Here is a 23524-nt window from a genome sequence, read left to right as displayed (position 1 = left end):
AGCTTCAGTATGGGTGGCAACAGTCTTTCTGACTTTATCACCTGAAATTAAATCCTGCTTGCCTTATTCACAGGAGATATGTTTCTCAGAGACATGAGCTCAGCTTGCAAAATCAGCTCATAATGTACTATAATTATAGTCTAAGGGATAGGGCACTGTCTTGGGAACCAGGAGACCTGGGCTTTATTCCCAGTTCTGCCACTGATCCACCTGGCTTTCAACAAGTCATTTCCCTTCCCTGTGTCTCTGTTCCCCCTCCCACTCTTTGTCTTAGTTTAGACTGAAAGAAATTACAGTCTGGATTATCTCTTATTATGTCTAGGTACAATGCCCAGCTCAAGGGTCCCAATAGGTACATGTAGCTCCTTTTTAATTGAGATGAAGCCTACATGTTCAGCTACAAGTATACCCTGGCCAATGGACAGAGCCATCTCAAGGAAATGATACCGTAACATACTGCCTGCATGAGTGAGGAATTATTGGGGCTGGAATCATCTTTTTGTTCTGTTTGCACAGCACCTAGCACAAAGGGGTCCTGGTCCAAGACTAGGGCTCCTAGGTGCTACGGTCATACAAATAAATTACTAATCACTTAAAATTGTTACTGTTTTGAGAATTGATTCAAAATATGTGTGTATGTGGGGGGGGGAATAGTACCATTTCTATGAATCAAAGAGAAAATATAATGGAATTAAGTAGTAGCATACAACAGCTCTAGAAGATGGTATGGGATATTTTCCTCTCTATTTAAGTGCATGTGGGGTCTGACACATTAAGTTGACTTGTCTATACATTCTGTTACACTTGCGAAGTGACATATGTGGTCAGCTACATTACTATATATTTAGACCATCATTTTTAATAGCGAACATCCAACAGACTATGATTTTCCAAGCCCAGGATTGTCAGAGGAAAAAACCCTATTAATTTGTAAACTTCACAGTTTTGAGCATCCACAACACCACGTGTACAGGAAAGTATGGAACGTGCATGGGGATAGGTATTCCTGATTGTACACATGTATGGGATATCAGGGGTGCACAAGTCAGGTAGGGGTAAAATGGATCATGTACCTGTGTGCATGCCTTCCAAAACTGGGCCTTTTGTATTGACTCAAAAACGTCAATAAAAAAGGAACAGAACTTCTGCTTATCTGCCTCCCATTTTTGCCACTTCCTAACTCTAGCTATAGGACTGATTAGGTCCCATTTAGCTTTAAGGAAAAAAAGAGCCTGAAAATTTACCTGTGATCACCTATGAGATACCAAAAGTCTAGAGCAGTGGTTCTCAACCAGAGGTACACATAGACCTGGTTCCCAAACCAGGGAAAGATAGGTGTTTGGCAGCCTAAGTCGCACGTGGGGCATGATCCAGTAGGCATGACCAAAGATTGCCAAATAGGGTCCCATTTAAAACCTAGCCAGAGCAGTCATAGAAGACAATAATGGCATGCACCTTGCAGCTCAGTGGTTCGAGTACTTGCCTAGGATGTAGGAGAGCCAAGTTCTAACCCACTCTCTCCCCAGTGGGGGGGAGAAAGGAGTTGAAGAGGGGTCTCGCACCTCCTAAGATATTTTGATAAAGTGCTCCCTCCATCTCTCCTGTCAAAGCTGTTCCACTGTGGCTAAATAATGAAAGTTACTGGAGCAGGGGGATTAGACCCTGGATCTCCCAGTGCATGTCCTAGCCACTGGAATATGTAGTCATTCTCTTTCTGTCCTGCAGCATGCCTAATTACTTCAGTAAATCCAACAAAATGTTTTGGAGTAACCAGGAGCAAAAAAACAAGGGTTTTCAAGCAAAACAACTTATTTTCACTTTCAAATAACTCCAAACCCAGGCAGAAGGGCAGTTATTGAAGATTACCATGTAAACTCAGTACTGGGCCTAAACCAAATATGAGATTATAGCCCCAGCTGTAACTGTTGGGGACAGTTAAGTTACTGAAAACATGAGAGTAGTGTCTTGCCCTTACAGTATGACAGCCCATGCAACAATACTGTATCTACTACTGAACTAATTTAATGCTGTTCAGGTTTAATGGTGGCTACCAAAAATTCTACTGCAATAAATGTGCCTGTATAACAGTTATGGCCCTTATTTACTGTACAAAGCACTGTTGCTGACTGGCTACAGAATTTCTTTCACAGGCTTGGGTAAGTTCTTCAGGAACTCTCCACAGCTCTCTGGGATCATGGAAGTCCTATTAAGGCGTAAAATAAGCCTCCATTTTCCTCAAGCTCCATCTGAGAGCACACTAACTTCCCACAGTCATTCCTGAAAAAGAAGTCAGCTTAGAGCAGTCAGGAATCAAAGCATGAGACCAAATCTCCTGATCTTGGGCTTCTAGGCCCGATGGTAATACAAATAATAAAGCGTCTGATCCATTAAAGTCAATGGTAGTGTTGTCATTTACTGCAATCAAAACAAAATTGGGCCCCCCAAAAGAAGTGCTGGAGTTGTCAACTGCATTGTTGGGAGGCAGTGCTGAAACAAATAATGTTGACTTGCCTCTCTCCCATGGTGCAAAACCAGTGTGATCAAAATCCACTGTCTGTTCAACAGAGTGAGGAGGGGAGAAGCTGTAACTTTGTGCCTCACAAATACAGGCAGTTTAGCAAAAGCCAAGATGGACTGGATATGTCCTATATAACTGAAGTTACAGAAACTTCTGACAAACGTTAAGCTGTCGCACTGTCCAGATGCAGTAAATTTAAGGAGAAAATAGAATAGATGCTGAACAAGTGGGTCAGCTCCAAAAGCAGCATGCAAAAATAGACATCTGTCACACTTTCATTCCTTCGGATTCCTGCATGTTTGAAAACGACACACAATTGTAGACTGTCCTCCTTAGTTACAGTTTGGGTCAACATTTCAGATAAGGACAAGATGAATCTTAATACATAATTTTATTACAATTTTACATATTTTATTACATATTACAATTTTCAGTGCATTTGTATTTGTTAAGCAATGAACGGTTGTACAAGCACCACTTAAAACTTTTAGTATGTACAAAACCTCTGCAGTTTTACAAATATACAACTACCCTTCTCCCCCACATTGTGTATAGTTTTCTGAAATAGAGAAACATTGAGAATTTCTCTACGGGAACAATTGGGTATTTCTGATGGCCAGATTTGATCATTTAACACCGGCAACACTAAACAGACTGCTGACCTGCTACCAAATGTATGGTATTCGTTTCAGATTGAGGAAATGTATGGATCCACAGATAATCACAGCTGCTTATAAATCTTCTCCAAAACTGATTTCTGTTAAATATTGTATGTCCAGATCTCAATAGTGCAAAAACAAACAAAATTCACACCTCTCCTCTGCAAACTGCCCTTTAAATTAATAGTACATATGCTTTACCCAGCTGTTCAGGAATCTAGACCTCTGTCTTTGCATAACTGCCAAGAAGATGGAGGATAATCTCTTCCCAGAATCCTTCCATAAAAGTCACATAAACCTGGCATTGCTCCATGTTTACCACAGCTGTTCCTGCTGACACTGCAGAACAGGTGAAGACAGTGGCCTGTTTCCCACTTTCCTTGAGGCTTTCACTTACCAGTTGAATGTTGTATCTTCCTTTCCTCCTATGGTTTTGAGGAAGGACAGTCCCAATCTTCATGAACGGCTGGCTCGTTTGCATGATGCAGGCCCAGAAGCAGGTGATGGATGCTAACTGCCTCCAAATTTCCCTGCCGTGGAAGTCCATTAACACTTTGGATTTGCATGCAGTCCTTAAAAGATCCCGATACAGTAAAACTTGTTTAGTTGAATGGTAAAAAAGTGGGGCCTAATTTCATGGAATCTCTATGCTGTGACTAAATGTCAAATGGCATCTGGGGTTGACGAATGAAGTGGAACACTATTGCCTCACAGGAAGAATAAAATGACTGATGGTAGAATATTTAACATAGCAAGATGCCAGCTAGGATAAACAAACAGAGCAACTTGAAGGAATTGCTGTGTGCTTGCATTTCAAAGATGCCCAGGGTAAGCCACATCAGGGGAAGCTGAACACAAGAGGAAGACCCAATGGACCATTAGGACCTAGGAGCAGGAACCTACTCTGAAAGCAGGGCTATGGAGAGTTGAATGAATCTGGCCTAACGTCAAAAATGATTTTAATTGTGCAAAAAGGGGAATGGGTTTTCAGTTTGAACCTGAACCAGTCAGATTTTGCCCAATGTCATTGCCTTAGTTGAATATTAATTTCAATTTAACATACAAACATATAAATATTAGGGAAATCTTCTGAACTTATTTCCAAAGGACAGGAGAAGTAATGTCACTGTACACAAGGAATTTCCCATTCTTACATTCCGCTGTGCAAGTATAGCAAGTGCACACACTATTTGAGAACACACAGATAAACAGTGGTGGTTTCCATGGTAGTACCCCCAAAATGCAATTCAGGTTCTGAAGCACAGACTTTCCATAATAGAGCCAGCAGCATGGGTAGTACTGCTGCTGACCCTGTAATAATATAAAACTATAACAATATTTTTAGTCCATAGGTGCCACCTACAGGCAATACCATGTTTCCTTTTCTCTTCCTCTGAATGTGATAGAATGCATTTAATACTTAACATTTTCTTATACTTAAATTGCTTCCCAGCTTTCCCTGAAACTAATATAAGGGGTATAAGGCTTCTTCTGTGAAACCTTCTGCATTTTAACAGACAGTAAGAAGCAAGGGAAAAGTACACTACAATTATACTTTGCAGATACATAGTGTTCTTCAATTATAGCCCTCTGAGCATTTTGCAAAGTTGAGTAAGCATTATTTTCATTTGCTTACTCTAAATATTCTTATCCATGTAAATGTCCAATCCCTCTTTGAATTTTGCAAAGTTCTTGGTCTCTATGACATCCTGTGGCAATAAGCTCCAGGCTACTCACAGATTGTGCAAGAGCCTTTAATCGGTTTTGGATTCACTTTCTTTTGTTTTATTGACACTTAATTATGAACCTCTAGTTTTGTTATCTGACCTTTCCCTAAAAACTCACTCATCTTAGGCCAAGAACTTAGCAGTGCCATGAGATCTATGGTACTATGTATGTGAATAAGAGTTTGCACACTTGTGGTAGGGTAGGTCTTGCTCCAATGCTAGTCAATGGAAAAATCTCCCATTGACTTCAGCAGGAGGAGAAATAAACCCTGTAAGCAATGTTGGACAAACCATTCTATTTCTTCTTTTCTATTTTGTTTGGTGCCGAGACCAATATTTCAATTCTTTTCATTGCCTCATGTTTCTACCCAACAAGACTTAAGTAAGTTACATTGTAAAGTGGGTTAAGATGTTTTAAAAAACAGATCAAATCTTAGTCCTCAATCCTGCACTTACCTGTGTAACTATATGACTAGTTCCATAACGCTTATACTTAAATAGGTGCGTATTTGCAGGATTGGGATCTCTGACTAATCTAATAGAGGCAGGGAGTGTCTTTGGTTTTTTTGTACTGCACTTTGCCCCTAAAGTAGTAAATAAAATGAGAAATGAATTCAGGATTTAGATCTACATGTTAAAATATATAATCCGATGTAAATTTTATAATTATACCTATATAAAATCTTTAGGTTGAGTAAATAACTCAATGTTACAGCTTATATTTTTAAAGCTGTGTCATTGAATAAACCATAACCTGGTAGCAAAAGTTGCAATCTAGTGACTGAAAGAAAACAACTGGGAGTTTAGACACTGCCTGAGCCAGACTCAATCTGCCCATAGACATCATTTCTTTTTTGTAAGTGTAACTGAAAAATTAGACTAAACAGGACCTTGCTGAAAACTCTAGTGTTGCATTTGAGCATCCTAGACAAATTCTAGGACTGCATTTTTTCTTGGATTACACTAGTCAGCAGCATTGTTTATGCAGTCCTCAAGATGCTCTGCATTTTTGTGTTGGAAGAAGTAGTTTTACTAGCTGTGACTGGATTTCTGGAAAAGTAGTGTGTTTCCTACAGGTGTCAGGGAAGGGCAGAAGTATTTCTCACATCTTGTATTGCATGCCCAGCAAAGTGGGTGTAAGTGATGGATTGGGTCCAGAGATTCTGTGCATCTCCATTCACACTGAAAATAGAAATACAGACAGAAGTGCTATAGCTGGGTTATGTTTGTGGATGTACTGGAAATAGATACACATCTGCTTTTGTGTCGTCATTGCGTTGTCTGGCCATATAGTGTATCTACCTAGTTCAAGAGACTTGAAAAAAACACAAGGATGTGTTTAAAGAATGGGCCACTTCTGTGCTGAGTAGGGTGTTCTAGAGACCCTAAGCGCTTCCCACAAAGTCAGTCTTTCCCATTTACCTCAAACATGTTTGCATGTTTATTAGCTTTCTTCAACTCAGTAGTAAACAGTTTTAGCTCCCTTTAAAAATGATTACAACTGAGGTCTAAACTAGACTATAAAGGTCACAGTGAGACAAATGTACTTACCTCCCTCTGTAAAGAACTTTGAGATTTACTGATAAGCACTAAAAGAGCTAGGCATTATTCCCATACATCTTACCTAGGACTCGTAAGCTTTGCCACTGAGTGCAAAATTAGACTTACATTCTCAAAAGCATCCACTGATTTTTTTGGGTGTCCAATGAGAGTCACTTTGTGGCTACTTTTTGCAAAGGTGCTGAACTCCCACAGTGGCAGCTGAATTCAATGAGATGCAGTACTTAACACCTCCTTGAAAAACAAACAAACAAAAGAACACCCCATGCTATGTAAGTGCCTCAAAGCTGGGCACTTAGAATTAGAAGGCAGTTTAGAAAATTTAGTCTTAACCTTACATGGATGTTGTGAGGGTTGACTGCTATTTGTATAGTCAGGTGAGAACTCCATTACAAAAATTACCACTGTAATTGGCAATGTTCTCAGCAGAGGGCAGGGATTTAATAGACCCAGATACTGAACGAGCCTCATTCTGCCACTGGTGGTACCTCTTGTAAGTCATCAGTAAGAAAACTGTAGGAAAACTGTCACTGCCAATTTAGTGCCTGTCTTGTGAATGGAGGATTTCAGTCCGCAAGGCAGCCAATCTACCACTTTACATGGAAGCACTATTTTATGCCCTCTACAGTCAGGGCCGGCGCTTCCATTTAGGCAACCGCGTGCCAGGATTTGGGGGGGTGGCATTTTGCCGCTCTTGGAGACAATTCGGCGGCGGGGAGTTCCTTCCGCGGCAATTCTGTGGAGGGTCCTTCACTCGCTCCTGGATCTGCCGCCGAAGTGCCCTGAAGACCAGGAGCGTGGAAGGACCCCCTCCGCTGCAGAATTGCTGCCAACGACCGGGAGCGCGGAAGGACCCCTGCCTAGGGCGCCAAAAACCATAGTGCGGCTCCTGTCTACAGAGAATGTATGCTAAATGCACATTGAATGTTTGTGTCAATTCTGGGGGAGTAGGGATTAATAACTCCAAGATTAACAATTAAACATTTACATTTTTAAACAAAGTATTTGAAAAATCTTCACTATTTACCTGCCAAATCCTGGATTAACACCATCTACAGCTGTCTGTGGCAGGAGGCTTTTCAGCCAGTTGGTGGAGCAACAGCTGCACTTCTGTGCTATCTGAGAAACAGCCAAAACCACCACAGCACCCCGTTCACCTCAGCATTGGCTAAGGAGTATCAAACTGTCAGCTTGTTTCTCTTCTCCATACCTGCCTGGCACCCTACTTACTCCTCTCTCCTCCACCAGGTCCACCCACTCGTCTCTAACCATGGAGATGGCAGGCATTTCTTCCCTACAGAACTTAGTTTGAGATTCTGTTTGTTAAAGTTTAATGGGCCAAATACAACACTGATTGTAAGAATTCAACAGGGATGAATTTGCCCCAATGGTATGACAAACACTGAAAGCAAGATTACAAGCAATATACGGCTTCTTGCTCTGGTTTCAGTAGTTGTGAATTTAGGGTCGAAACCAACATTGAATGTAACGAGTGCCATTCCACTGATTCCAATAAGAATTCAATCCAGCCTTTGGTCATTTAAAAAGTATTTATAAAACAAGTTCCCCCTCTAAGCTCTGTTCTTGGGAGGGCTAATCACGATCTATACTAAAAGACACAAACAAACTGGAAAGATTAGGGCAAACAATGAGGTCTGATACAAACAGGGAGAAGGAATGGGAAGGAAAGGTAACAAGCATGGAACCCAAGAGTGGCCTTTTTAAAATGCATCTGATTAGAAGAACAAAAATCTCATTTTTGGGAGATGGCCGTGAAACTTCAATGGAAAAGGAGTTTAACTTGTAGGATCCATCAGAACAAAGGGACAACTGCCTGCTGACGTATGATTAAAGCAAATCAAGGCAAGAACCCAAGAGGAGAGTGTGAGTGCAGACAGCTGTCAGAAAGAATACATAACCATACGTAGTCTTTCTGTGTGTGCAGCAAGTAGCCCCAACGCCTTCTACATTTGATACCGTGTATTTAGTAAATTATTTGAACTGGCTTCCCATATCTGCACCTTTCTGCATTCAATTAAAATAATCATTTCATTTCAATTTTATGTTGTAGTAATTAATTCCTTTCTATATGGACACTGAACTTAAACATTCCAGAGTGTGTACATGACATATAAAACAATGTTCTTTTGGTTTTGCAGAGCTGTGTGACATAGTTCTATACAAAGGAGACCAGTGCCTATGACTACGGCCGGAATAATATGCTCTTTCACATGATGCTTTTTTTTTTTTTTAAACACAAAGCAGGATAAGTATCATTATCCCCATTTTATACATGGTGAAACTAAAATAGGGAGAGATTAAGTGACTTACACAGGAGAGCCAAGAACAGAACCCTTGTATCCTGAGTGAAAGTTCTGCACCTGTTCCCCTGGATAGTAGCAGTGAACCTTTCGTCATGCTGTGTAAATCCAGATTCCTATCTTGTTTCAGATTAGTTTGCTGACACTGCAAACGAATGGGCATTTATTCCACCTTTGTTGTTTCACAAAAACACCATCTCAGTTGTCCGTAGAACTTTCCCATGGGCCACTAGATTGAAGACGTGGTCAACTACTGAATCTGAACAAATGTCTGAGAGAGGAGACCTAGTACACCATTACCAACCCAGTGACTCATTCAGTCTTCAAATAAAGCTACACTGTTGTTCACTAACCTTTAGCTAAGATCAGACTCAGTGTAAATAGCAGAGCTACATCAGCCACAATTTTAACATCTATTGTCATCCTGAATTACCAATAAAGGAAAGAAGCTGCTATTAATTGGACACCCAACTTACAAAAACACCACATGAACTAAAAAATCCCAACAATTTTGCACTGTGCCAAGAAGTCAGTACAATTACCCACTCCACTTCTTGTCAGAGACAGCCACTGTTTTATTAGGAAAAACACAGTTCCAACGACAGCCTTTCACATTCTGTTTCAAGGAGAGACTCAGGGCTTGGATACACTACTGCTTCAGCTGATGTAACTTATGTTGCTCAGGGGGTGGCTTTTTCACACCCGAGTGACGAAAGTGACATTGACTTAAAGTCCATACTGCGCTACGTTGGTGGGAGACGCCCTCCCGTCAGCATAGCGTTTCTTCACCAGGTGCGCTGATGCAGCATGCTGGCATAGATTTGCCCCATATTAAATAGGAACATTTCAATACAATATGACTTCTGAATTACTCAAGTTGCCTGTATAGGGTAGTTCTTCCACTGAATGCAAAATGAATCACTTTTTTAAAAAGTACTTAGTATAAAAGGCTGAGACTATGTCCCTATAAGGAGTGTCTGAGTCAGACTTGGTCCTTGGTATGCGGCACAGTCGACGAAAAGTTGGAGAGCGCAGTAGCAGGTTGTGAGAGAGTCCCATGAAGCTGGAGGATAACCAGTACAAAGCCATGGACTGCAAGGAGACAGGAACATAGCATTCAGCAACCCAAAAGGCAATAAAAGCACTGCAATTCCAGTAGCTTTTCACAAACTACAATAATTAATTATTTCTGATTAAGAAAGTCAACTCTCCTACATAAGCACCCTTAAATAAATAGCTACAGTTAAGCAATGCTTCCATTACAAACCCCATTTTTCAGGGTTTTTGAACTCTACTGTAAAAATGTGATCTATGCTAAAAATTGACAAAACTACAGGACCCAATGTTTTAAATTCATATTTCAAATTTTATCCTGTTTTAGTCTAAAAAGGCTTGATAAGCCCAACAACTGTGTACAAGAATCTCTCAACCACTTCAAACACACAATTAAACATGCATTTCTTCACGCACAAATCTACTCTCAAAACATTTTCAAGATGTTGTTCGGATCTTACAGTAAATAAACCTTTTATGCAGTATCATCTGTCTCTAGTTACATGAACATGGTTTGCCTTTCAATTCACAAGGTAAATCCAAATATAGACCAACTCCAGATATTTTCTAATACTCAACTTTTAAAAAATGATGTTAGCAACAATGAGTTTGTGGGCTCTCTTTTTAATACTTGGCAACAATACTATAAAGCACCTACTTTTTTTTTTTTTTTAAAAATACATATTGAACATGTACCATAGTATGAACACCATGTAAAAAGCTCATTTGTTCCAGTAAAAGTTTGCATAGTAGGGTTTAGATCAACCTACTGTCAATAGGCTAGTTAACAGAAGAGTTTTGTTGGATTCTAACAGTGTAATCAGAAAAATATACATTATATACAAAATAATTAAAACAATACCAAATTTAAAAAAAAACAACATTCCACTGATGGCTTGATCTTGTTTCTTATTTTCTCTATCAACCTTTTTTCTATAGTGATGCCAGTCTTAATAACTACTTTGTGGTCTCCCTTCCATGCAATTTACACCACTCAGTTCCAGTATTACTTCCAGGAGGCCCAAAAAACTCTAGTCACATCACATTTGTTTGTTTAACATTTGAAGTCAACTGCTTCCACGGATCTCCCAGCCTATCTTGTCTTATCTATGTCTGTCTTATAGATTGTAAGCTCCTTGGAACAGGTTACTTGTTACTGTGTCTTACATATTATGAAATGTGCAGTGCTTGTAATGATGCACATGACACTTTTGGAAGACCCTAGAGGCTGCATATAATGTAATGTAAGTGCAAACAACACCTTTCACGTATTCAGTACTGAACAGTGACCCTTATAGATTACAAATCCTGCACACACTACTACTTGAGTGAAGTCGCTGCTATTAAAATGGAATGAAGTATAACAACTACGATCCGCAATACAGATCATGCACTTGGGATGCACTTAAGAGTAGCATGAATCAAGTCTGGCCAACACAGGCATGGATTAATGCAGAGTCTCACCTACTACACAAGATTATGTTTTGTACTTACTGAAGGTACAGTTGCAGCAATAGGAACCATCAGTACTGACAGTCCTCGAATGAAGTTGGTAGCGTACTTCTGGAACCTGGACAGTTCAAGTTTTCGCAGAGCAAAGATCTGAAGAGGCCCAAAAAAAACCAACCATCAACCCACACACACCAGAGAGAGACTTTTTTTTTAATAAAAGGGAAGTTAAACATGCACAGTCAATGTTAGAACAGGTTTGTTCCACTCAAATATTCTTTTCACAGTCTTTTCAATTATTGGGAGGCTCAAATCAAGTAAATTTAAAACATTCATAAATTCCTTCCTTAAATTTGTTTGGTGCCTTACAGTTAATACTCAATCCTTTCCTGGCAGATTTTATACCAAGACTAAGAGTCATCCATCTAAAACATTTTAAGAGAACATTATTTCACAGGAGAATAGCTTTTGCACATTGAATAAGCCTCCAACGCCTGATCCTCAAGCACAGTCCTCTGAGAGATGGCTACTGAGAAGAGATGGACCATTATCCCCAACCTACTTCATGAATAATTGAACAGAAGCAGAATGTGTATAGGCAAACCTTGACTTTCATTTCACAAAACTTCCTAAGCTACAATACTTGGAAAAAAATAAAACAGAACAAGAATGAAATCCAGACATACGAAAGCAATGAGGAGGACTGTGACAGATAACAGAGAGACTAAATAGTAACTATTTCTGCAGAGATTTGCGAAAGAGCAAGAACATGGGGAATCCAGACTCCGCTACATATTTTATTTTTAATATTCATGAACATTCTCATTCATATTCCAAAAAATTCAGTATAACAAGAATTTATAATGAGGCCTGGTTTAATGTGTAAGCCACTTTTCTTTCCTTTCAATTGTTATTTTATTTTTTGTTTGATCTTGCCTCCCCACACAATGAAGGAGCATCTTTGGACTCATCAAGGATGCCGAAAAAGAGACCACAGACTTGTGTGTGTAGTGCCCCAATATCTGTGAACTTCTGTTGTACGTGTAGGACATATTCCTGCTTATGATGTAACAAATGTATAAAAAAAAAGCTTGAGTTCAAAATTAGTAAAACATTCTTGATTTTACACTTTAACAAGTGTCTTCTCAAACACATTTACTATGCAATGTTTACTAGCTTTAATTATGAAAGAGAAATCTCTTTAGTTTCTACTTTTAAAGTGATGAATGTAATTCTTTTTACAGTACAATGTGAGTTCTCAAGGTGGGGACAGCATACTTCTCAGGAGTGGAAGTAAACCTTCTTTCCTACTAGATAGTTTTTTTTGGTCATTAATCAAAACAGAACCAGAATGCATAACTATAGACGCTGCATGATACTGGTTCATTTGGAAAATGAGTTCAAATAGTTAAGTGCGGAGATGCCCTGGCTAATTTTGATGTTATCTGTAAGAGGTACTAGTCTCTCAATCCCTTTGCTTTCTTAAAATAACAATAAAGCACTTTTTCTCAATTACTATTTTAAACTTAGTATTTTAAGTAGTTTGCTTTTATCAAGTTTTCAGCTCATTTAGAATCATACCTACTGTACCCACGATCATCACTTACAATATCTTAAAAGTGGAACTACATAATCCTAAAATGGAAAAGAAAGCCGCCAGTAAATGCAGCCCACAGGAATGTATTATTCACACACCAAAACCTTAACCTTTATAAGCTGCACTGTTAATAAAATGCAGTAGGCTAATTAAAGTATTCTCACAGGAATCACTCTGAGGTTAAGCTACATAAAAGCTGTTTCTGGAATGCCACATTAAAATTTATCAGCAATTACAATGTGCAGGACCCATACAACTTCAGCCTTGAAACAAATATGCAGTTTTTCCCTTCAACATCAGGAATTAAGGTGCATATTTATAATCAGAAGCTGCCATGATATTTTTACACTTTGTAAGGTAGTCGTGAACTAGTCCTAACTTTATAGAAAGAATTATAATTTTCACAATGGTCCAATATTCATCAGCAACATACCTCCACTATCAGCAAATTGAGGAGCCCAAGTGAGACTGGCAAAATCCATGTACTATCTGGTACAGTAAGGTCTGTAAACCACAGGGTTCCACCTGTCGACAGCTGTTCCTGAACTGCAAGGACTGTTTAAAATACATTATATATTTAGTATGTCATTCTCCTCAAAGTCAGCCAAAATTATGCATAACTTTGCTTTTAAAGTGGCCTTTCAAAGTAGACATTTTTGTTATTCTGTGGCAATGCTTTTTTGTGTGCGTGTGCGCGCGTGCACCAACTGGTAATTTTAACATCCTTCCTTTCCCTCAGAACCAGGGCAAGGAACTGATGTAATATAATATATAAATCCCAAGTAGGAAAGCTCCTTCCCCTGCCAGGTAGCAGCATAAATTCACATTTAAGTCTTACTCACACTTACTATCAAACATACATTTGGACATTTGAAAACTGTACCTAACTATAGACTGTGAAATCATAATAAGACAAAATCCACCATGTGATATAAAGGAGATATAGAAATCAAAGAAATCCAAAGTGGATTTGAGAGAATGTTGTATTTATCACTGACTTTAAAAAATGGTTCTCACAAAGCATCAGTTGGAAATTCACTTTGCAAACACGATTAGTTTCTCTTTATTTATATAACGATGTCTTTTTAAAAAAAGCTTTTAATCCAAAAGATTAAAAGTGAAGGCAGCCTGCCATCTAACAAGAAAAGGAAATTATTAGTGAGAACTGCAGGCTGACAGGATTTGGCGCAAACAGATGATGAAAAATAACTTGTTCTGACTCTTCTGTCCCTAACTGCAAAAATTTTATAACAAACAATTTTCCTAATAGTAGCTAAACTTTATTGGGCTAAATGACAAGTTATTTAGCCCAGTAATATTTAGCAATTAAAACAATGTTATGTGCCAGAGAAACAGAAGCATTACAATTATTTTTAAAATCTGCCCATTGAAGTTGAAAAGTCTCTTTCATATGGGGGATGCCATTAAAGATACAATATTCATCAGTGCAGGAACCCACAGCAACCAAAGTACTTTGTTAGACTTGGAATACAAGATATCATGGCATTTTAATCAACACAAAAGCATCATATGTTGGGTTAATCCTGCATATCATAATCTACTCTTTAAACGGTCAAAACACCAATACTGCGGATAGGATAAAATAAAGTACCATCTTTATGAATGCATTTTATTTTATCTAAAGTTAAGGCTTTATAATGAGAGAAAATCCCAGTTTAATTTTAAGCAAACTGTTGCATTAGTATCTTTACATAGTAAGCATGACTTCGATTGCTTTGGCTTGCAAAGCACACAAAATAATTTAGTACCCCAGGAGCATACCCAACACATTTTAGATTGTTCCTAGAGCTCAAATTCCAGCACTACTGTTAACTGATCATCCCATGCATCCCACTTTGCTCTTTCAGCTCAGAGCTGCACTACAGTGCAGTGTAGAAATACCCTTACAGGCACTGCTGGCAAATGAGCTCTCTGAATGAACTGAGAGGTTATTTTGTGGCTATGGATGCACTGAATTCCTGATCTACCAGAACAAGTTGGGGTGCAAAAAGTACGGGTATAGGCCAGAGATAGGCTTCTGGATTACATGGACCAGTGGCGTAGCATCTATGACATGCCTAATCAAAAGTCTTACAAATACAGTATTATTCATATTAGTCATTTAGCTATGTTTGGACTATTTTTTCAACAATCTTACATCTCAAACTCAACAACTCAAATTCTTAAATATAAAACCAAACTATGTTTGTAAAAATTGTAACTGGAGAAGTGTATTTATCAAAACAGGTGTATATTTTCAGTACAACTGTTCAGAATGATCACCTTCTGAGTCTGCTGCACCTACACTGAAGTTACGCAAAGCTATGGAAACAAACACCCACACTGGAATCTGTATCCACATCAACAGACTAGCCTTGAAGGGGTGGCAGTTGTCTCGAACATACAACTCTGAAACAATCCTTCCCAGATTCTTCCTGAAATGGAACCTGATTGGAAAACAAAACAAAACTCCTTGTAATATAACTTTTCAAATTCTGAAATAATAAACCAGAGGTTACATATCACATTTAGTTCATTTCAAATACTGCACTGGAGTACCAAGTGAATGAAGTCAAACCAGGGAGTTCGCCCTTTATGGCCTGAGACAGTCTTCCTTTGTTGTCTGCCAATCACCTCCAATCTCACCCTTCAAACCCTTTTCCTTTCTGCGGGCTTCTAATGATAACCTCTTCACCATCTCTGTCTCCTAGCAATACTGTTCGATGTCTTATTCTGTGTGTTGTATTTATCTGATTTAAGACTACAAGCTCCTCAGCGTACAGATCTCAGGCCAGATCCTCAGACTGCACTCTGTCCCATTAACATCACTCTGACACTGCAAAGGAGATGGAGCTACCATACCAGGACAGCTGAGGATTCCTCTTGAATGAGAAAAATCACTGGATGTAGTAAAGCTGACACAGCCAGGTCCTGCCATCCCCTCCTAACAAAGATTTAGAAACCATAGCTATGGGTCAAATCTTGGTCCTATTGAAGTCAACAACTAAACCCAGACTGACTTCAGTGGAAACAGGAATTGGCCTTATAAGTTTTAGTCCATCACAGATTCAATGCCTCAAATGAGCATATTCCCTAAATGTCTATGTAAATAACACAGAAAAGTTTTATATAAAAATAAGACAAAATCCATTATTTTAGTGTCAGATTTGTAGAGCCTTTTTATAAATATATATTGCCATCATCTTTATATATGCCTCTTATTTTCAGCCCAAGTGGATTTGTAAGATACTGTACAATTGTTATCTTACCTAGCAACTTTTTCAGACCAACCCAGTTGCTTCCCACGAATTGAAACTTCATAGCGAAGACGCTTAGCTAGGTTTTCTATTTCAGGCTGCAAATTTTCCAGCTAGCTAAAGAAAAGGAAGAAATGATTATACAGTAAAATTAAAGAGTTCTATCTGCAACCAGTCTCTCTACCCCATATCATCTTGTATGTGTACTGTAAAGTGAAATCCATGCATCTGTGGGTGCTTGCTGCCTGTAAATATGTTGGGCTTTTGAGGAACTTGAGTGAGAATGCTTAAGTATTTCTGACAAAAAACAACAAATAAAACATCAATCTTACCAGGTGATAAACATAAGTACAAGTGTTGGTTGCATACTATAATTCATTATAGGTTTTTAGTATATAAAGGGTCTGTACACAATTGTTATACAAAAACACATGGTGGAACTCCCTCATCCATGTTTTGAACAGCCTTAAAAGGTATGATTCTGCAGCCACTGAAGTCTATAGCAAAAATCTCATTTAATTCAATAGGATCAGGCCCAGGATGTAGCACTGAAAATGGAGTTCTACATTTTTGCAGTCAATGTGGCAAGATACAAGTATGAAGTAGTACTGGTAAAAGAATTTGTAATATTTGTGTCTAAACATGAAATTAATATATTTGTTCTCTATGGACTTCTGATTGTGAACAAGGCAAAACACACAAATGCTACAGAACACTTTATAGGATACAAGGACAATATCACAGACGGTGTGATTCATCTCTACTACTCAATAGCTTTTTAAAAAGTAAAAAAAGATGGCCACAACATACCATACTTATTTTGATATGGAGACCATGTGACAACTAGCTAGCAAAGTTAAAATAGATTGTATGGCTTACTACCATTCAGATGTATTACTAGACAACATCTCTTTTACAAAACCACACTAGAGGATTACTTCCTCTGAAATGGTGGTAGGTATAAAATAGTCTCTGCCACATCTGCATTATAACTGGTTCAGTGTATAGGCACACATTTAGTGCCAATAACTAACACCATCAGTTTAAAGTTACTTTAATTGTCCAAAGAACAAGGGAAAAAAGAGTTATGCCTGAACTGATTCTGTATAGTGAAATCAAAACTACAATTTTCTGTCCATTTTCTCAAGCCTCACTTTTCCCTTACCAGTAGCAAAATGGAAACAGGAAAAAGATTTCCTGGGCTGGATTTTCTGTCACACTTCTGCTCTTACTATTTTGGACTCTCCTGAGAAAGGCACATTAATTGCTGAGTTTTAGTAATACTCCACCCTTATCCAGTGCTTTGAAAGTGTAAATTCCCAACTATGGCCTTGGCTACACTGGCGTTTTACAGCGCTGCAACTTTATCGCTTAGGGGTGTGAAAAAACACCCCCCTGAGCGCAGCAAGTTACAGCACTGTAAAGCACCAGTGTAAACAGTGCCCAGTGCTGGGAGCGTGGCTCCCAGTGCTGTAAACTAATCCCCACAGGGAGGTGGAGTACCTGCAGCGCTGGGAGAGCTCTCTCCCAGCGCGGGCGCCACAACCACACTCGCACTTCAAAGTGCTTCCGTGGCAGCACTTTGGAGTTTTGAGTGTAGCCAAGCCCTAAATAAGGAGTGCTGGGGCCACGAAGGATGTGCTATTGATATTCACTGCTGAGTAAATAACAAACAAACAAATCTACCTACCTACCTAACCAGAGATCAGTGTACCACAAAGGACTGTGTTAGGCTGAGTCTGTTAATTCTGCAACATTACAATTAATAGCTACAGAAAATTTTACTGCATTCTTTGCCAGTGATTACACTTATTTATTTCAATTCCACATTAGCGGAAGCACTATTGGATGTAAAACTTCCAGCAGTTGTTTTTGGCACTACTTTTTGCATTCTAAGTGCACTGTTACAAAGCAATTGCCTCTTATATTAAATTGAAACTAATAAAATACTTGGCATTTTCACAGTGCTTTTTTTTATCCTGAGATCCTGAAATACTTTACAAAGGAGGGAAAAGTATCCTCTCATATCTTGTTGACAGGAACACAAAGAATAAAAGCAAGATTGATTAAATAGAGACTTTTTACTCAAATAAAACATGGCTGTAGTAATTCTAGTGTTGCAAAGGATTCTGCAATTTTTTAGCAGTGAAGCATTTTACCACAAACACAATAGCTGATATACTGTCTGCTCTCTTTAGTGCAATACCAAAAGGTATATTATCTTGTGATTCAAAAGGTTTCACCTGCAACACTTTTGCTGTGATTCTGTTAGGTTTCACAATCTACAAAATATTTTAACAAGTCAGCACCTGGTTGGTTTGCAGGCCTATGGGGAACATCAGTGGTGCTGAAAAAGTTATGTAAACGATTCCCATCCTCCTAATAGCTTACCAAAAACATATCCAACAGTGGAGATACTTAACTAGGTTTTCATTTTTACACAATAAGAAAATTAAACATAATGAGTTGTGATTCTTCATATAGTAATTATGTGTAGTACATAGTTTAAGCCTTTTATAATTGTACATTTTATTTTTATATGTACACAGTATTTCATGCTATAACATATTACATATACATAAATGCTGTAGAATAAAATGGATAAGATTGTATTATGTGTGGAATAATTCATGAGGCAGCATATCTAGTATTTAAAAGCTGCTGAACTCATCTACAAAAGGGCATCCACCAAGGCAGCTGAGCTAGCGGTACCACTGGTGGCAATATTTTGTTAAAATTAATGTAGCCACAACCACAGAGAGCACCATATGTGTTAACAATGTCTAAGCCAGGGGTAGGCAACCTAAGGCACACATGCCGAAGGCAGCACACGAGCTGATTTTCAGTGGCACTCACACTGCCCGGGTCCTGGCCACCGCTCTGGAGGACTTTGCATTTTAATTTAATTTTAAATGAAGCTTCTTAAGCATTTTAAAAACCTTATTTACTTTACATACAACAATATAGTTATATATTATAGACATAGAAAAAGACCTTCTAAAACTGTTACAATGTATTACTGGCAGACAAAGCTTTAGAGTGAATAAATGAAGACTTGGCACACCACTTCTGAAAGGTTGCCGACCCCTGGTCTAAGCTATGTCAGTCTTACCTCTGAATATTGTTCTTGAGAGGGGACAGAGCTCACATTAGATTACAATGCTACATCACTACTTTAGTTACTCTCCCAACAAATAATGTGACACTGCAGAATGGTGGGGCACGTGACAGCTGACTGGCTGGTCCACAAGAGTCGCACAGCTCTGGAAGGACAATGTACCACCAGGCATGAAGCCAGCAGCTCTCAGCTAGTTTCCTTGCTATACAGGTTGCCAAGTCCCTTCCTCGCAGAGGCGGTGGAGAGGGCACTACACAATCCCATGGCACCTATCCCGTTTTCTTGCTAGGGACTCCAGTAATACATGGACCAAGGAGAAGGCAGACACATTGGTCTCCTTAACCTCTGAGGACAGGACAAGAAGCAATGGGCTTAAATTGCAGCAAGGGCGGTTTAGGCTGGACACTAGGATGGTTAAGCAATGGAATAAGCTGCCTAGGGAGGCAGTGGGATTTCCACCACTGGAGGTTTCTCAGAGCAGGATGGACAAACACCTGCCTGGGATGGTCAGAACATTAGCGGGTCGGGGGGGGGGGGGGGTTCGCGTGAGGGGGCCGGGGCGGGCGGGTTGACTCACGGCCCAGCAGTTGCAGCCACAGGGCTGGCACGAGTGGGGAGGGCGCCAGGCGAGGCGGCGGCTCGTGGCAGGTCACCCCACCGCGCCCGCACGGGACAGGGGAAGACGGGCCCGCGGCCCCCGGACCCACCTTGGCCAGGACGTGGCCCTGGTGCGCGGCTAGCGGCAGGGTGAGGCCGGTGCGCAGGACGGCGCCGGCACACACGATGCTGAGCCACCAGGGCAGGCCGGTGCCCGCCTGCAGCGCCACCAGCCCGCTCTCCGCCCAGTGCACGGGGGCCGACTCGGCCAGCGCCTCGTACAAACCGCCCGGGCTCGGGCTCGCGCTGGGTAGGGAGGCGGCGGCAGCGGCCCCAGCGCGTGGCCCCCAGCCGGGCGGCAGCAGGAGCCGCTCGCGGAGGGGCCACTGCAGCTCCTGCCCCACGCGCCGCCAACGCCACATCCCGGCAACGGCCGCGCGCGCGTCCAGAGTCCACGCGCCAGTAGCTTCGGGGAGGGGAGGGGAGGGGTGGGGGCGACCCAACGCGCCCTCCTCCTCCCGCGCGTGCGCCGCGAACTCTCCGCCTCCCAAGCCGGAAGGAACGCGGCAGTAGCTTCCGGCCAGCCAACCAGCGAGAGGCCTAGAGCGCCGGCGCGCGCGCGATGCGGGAGGTGGGCAGAGCCGCCATGTCGGCTTAGGGCCGGTCTGGTGCTGACCAGACGCCGACTGCCCCCGCTGGAGAGCGTGAGGGGGCGGGGCTTTGACGCCATTTCGGGTGTGGATGATGCTGGGGCGGGGGCTCCAGTGGCAGGTGTGAGAACCAAGCTCGAGCTGACCGAGGCGGAGGTCTCCGCGTTACTGGTCTCTGCTCTCGCTGTTTCCCGGAGCACCTTCCCCCGTCGCGGAAATGAGCCCAGCCGGCCCCGAGGCCAAGCGTGACAAGGCACCGGGCCTCCCGGAGCTGGGGTCTGCCGCCCTTCGCTAGGGCCGCTTGGCGTGTGTAGGAGTCACACAGCGGGCGGCCGGGGGAGTCCCAACATCTTCATCGTGCAGCAGTGAGAGCGGGAGGGGAGGGGTGTATGAGGAGATTGAAACCCGGAGTTGTACCTGTGCCTGCCGGGCCGGTCTGCCTTTTGCTCCGGGTGCCCTGTGATGTGGATCGCTCCGAGGGAAAGGAGAGACTGTTCTGCTCACCTTGGTATTTCCATTGTTCCCAGCCGTACTCTTATTGTCCGATTGACCCAGGATATGGTTTCCCCGCCTAGGGTCGAGGCTGGAACCTTTGCAGAGTTAAATTGACTGCTCTCAGCTCTAGGTTTATGCTGTGAGCCTTCCCCTCCTCGCTCCAGAGGCCTTGGTAGGTGTTGCAAGGACTAAAGGATTTGGAAGGCAGAGGAGCAGGCGTTTGTGGACACTGTCATGGACTGCCCACCTGTGCTGAAACGCATACTTGATTTTTCATGGGCTGTGGGGAGTCCTGAACTTTTCATATGAAAGCTTTAAAGACTTCTGATGTTTGCTTGTGCCCATGAAGTGATCCCTATGCAGACTACGAGGAGTCCTTGCAGTTGGAGGCATAATGCCTCCTCTGGCTCTGGAGCAAGAAAATAAATTCCTGGGTAAAACCAAACAACTTTTCTTGGCCCTGATGAAGAAGCCATGTATGTGGAGGAGATTCCACATCCAAGATGTAGCCTTGAGCACTGCGGACTGAGATAGAGCTCTGATCAGGATATTGTCCGGGAAGGGATACAGGTGAGTTCCCTGTGACCTGTCTGGCTCTTGACAGTACCAACATCTTTGTAAAAACCTGGGGGCCATGGGCAGGTCAAATGGGAGTGTTAGAAATGGATACTGGCTCCTGGCGTATGCAAATCTCAGAAGTCTGTAGTGACATGATTTGGGGAATATGGAGATAAGATTCCACTACATCTACTGAAGTCAAGAAGCCCACTGGGACAGGGATGACACTGCAGAGACCATGGTCTCCATCTGAAACTTTTTCTTCATCCACTTGTTGAGCCTTTTGAGGTAAAGAATGACTCTGATGCACCCTTCCCTACCCTCACTGTTGCATAATGAAGATGTAGAACCCAAAGAACCTTTCTTCTGAGGGAAGGTATTCTATCACTCCCATATCCAGAAAATGAGATATTTCCTTCTGAATCGGATTGTGTTTTATGGGGTCACTGTTTCCTGAGTCACTTGTGCATGGTCAATGAAAACCATTTCTTTAGGAAATGGGAGATCCTGACTGCAGCTTTAGCTGTAGGTGGAGACCTGTGTGATCTGTGTCAAAGTGGATGGGGAAAGGGCAGGCAGAGAGGCTAAGGTCCCTCTAGACTTTGTCCATTTTCCTTGAGGGAATCTGTTGTGGCTTTGCTGGTACCTCTGAGGATGAGCAGCAAAAAGAGCACCTCTCTGAAAGCCGGTTTATATCGTCTCCTGGGGGACCTTAATGGGGAAAGGGGAGGCAATGCAACACAATCCAAACAATCAGCCACCACTTTATCCATGTTTTCTTCAACAAGGAGGGAAATGTAACCTTGGCTGAGCACAGGACCTGCATAGAGTGAGAAGCCACCTTCCAGGGACTGAACCATAGATGCTGCATGGCTGCTGAGCTGGAAGCCATGGCTCAGGCTGAAACCCTCATTGTAACTGATACCTCAATAGATGCAAATACTGTTGCTAGTGACTCCTTAAAGTGGAGCCCAAGGTAGGGTGATCTCTAGCCTTATGAGCTTTGAGATTTCCCGCCAGGAAATAGATGCTCTTGGAAAGTAGGTAGCTGCCAGAAGTGCTCAGAGGTTGGTGGAAGAGGCTTTGAAGCCCTTGTTAAGAGTGGCCTCCATCTTTCTATCCAAAGGTTCCTTAGTCTAGAACTCTCCTTGTGAGGGAATAACTATATCCCTGGCGAGGAATGCTACAGTGACATTGACCTTTGGTTTTTGAATGTTAAGAAAGGCTGAGGTCACTCTTGTTAATATACCTGCCCTTACCAGGCTTGTTCCATTCATCCCTGATCCCTTTCTCAAAGGAGTCAAGGGTTAAGACAGCCTAAGTGGAGGATTTTGAGGGAAGAAACTTTCTCTGAAGCTTACACACAGGAGCCTACTCAGGTTTTAGAACCAGGCAGCTTGCATTCTTCAGAGGAGGAGGCAGAAAAGGACATCTCCTGGGTTGTGTGCACTTTTACTTTCCGTTTAGATTTTTTAAAAAACGTTTTTAGTGTGCTTTGGGAGTGGAAAAGCCCGGCTGTGACTTCAGGGAGGTTTGTTGCAGCTTGCCTTCCTTAGGGCCTGGAGCCCTCTCAGGAGGTCTATCTCAGAATCCTCCCCACTGCGTCCCATTCCATAGGGAAGGGGGAACTTGTCAGAGCACTCCTGGGCAGGTTGGGAGCTGATTAGAAACCCTGCTTTCCCTGGGGTGCTCAGGACCCACTTTAAGATTTGGGGGGTGGGATGACATGGCCTTGCAAGCCTCCTCTCTTCGTTCTATAGAGATCCCATGGGACTTACCTCTAGAGCTGGGTAGTCAGGGTGCTCCTCACTTTTGGAGCCTCTCTCTTCTCTACACTGGGGTTCGTGGCCTGTTTTTCCTCCCATTGGAGTCACAGCTGCCTTGGTGGGAAGGGACTTGCTTGAGTTGCAGCCTTAGGTCCCCATGGATTTAGGGACAGAAGGCTGGGCACAACTCGACATCTGC

The 23524-nt window shown here is 41.7% G+C and overlaps 1 protein-coding gene and 2 long non-coding RNA genes across 7 annotated transcripts in view; 2 read left to right on the top strand and 1 right to left on the bottom strand.

Moving 5' to 3' along the window:
• LOC127047140 (uncharacterized) overlaps nucleotides 1-23524 on the top strand; it is a 604330-nt gene that overhangs the window by 468513 nt on the left and 112293 nt on the right. The gene's annotated exons all lie outside the window — the stretch shown is intronic.
• On the bottom strand, nucleotides 9337-20372 carry LOC127047101 (cytochrome c oxidase assembly protein COX18, mitochondrial). Its single transcript, XM_050945057.1, has 6 exons — nucleotides 19967-20372; nucleotides 16154-16254; nucleotides 15168-15331; nucleotides 13318-13439; nucleotides 11333-11440; nucleotides 9337-9877 (listed from the first exon to the last, which is right to left on the bottom strand). Exons 1-6 carry the CDS (start codon nucleotides 20276-20278, stop codon nucleotides 9704-9706), a joined length of 981 nt encoding a protein of 326 aa, XP_050801014.1. The 5' UTR covers nucleotides 20279-20372; the 3' UTR covers nucleotides 9337-9703.
• The window catches only part of LOC127047130 (uncharacterized), a 61188-nt gene continuing 58346 nt past the window's right edge, over nucleotides 20683-23524 (top strand). For all 4 annotated transcript variants that reach the window (XR_007773299.1, XR_007773298.1, XR_007773296.1 and 1 more), the window contains exon 1: nucleotides 20683-22535. This is a non-coding gene — a long non-coding RNA (uncharacterized LOC127047130). The remainder of the gene's footprint in view (nucleotides 22536-23524) is intronic.

Source organism: Gopherus flavomarginatus, chromosome 3 (genome assembly GCF_025201925.1).
Source record: "Gopherus flavomarginatus isolate rGopFla2 chromosome 3, rGopFla2.mat.asm, whole genome shotgun sequence".
In the NCBI taxonomy this organism is placed as follows: Eukaryota; Metazoa; Chordata; order Testudines; family Testudinidae; genus Gopherus; species Gopherus flavomarginatus.
Note: the sequence above shows the minus strand (reverse complement) of the source record. Positions and strands in the feature narration are given on the sequence as shown.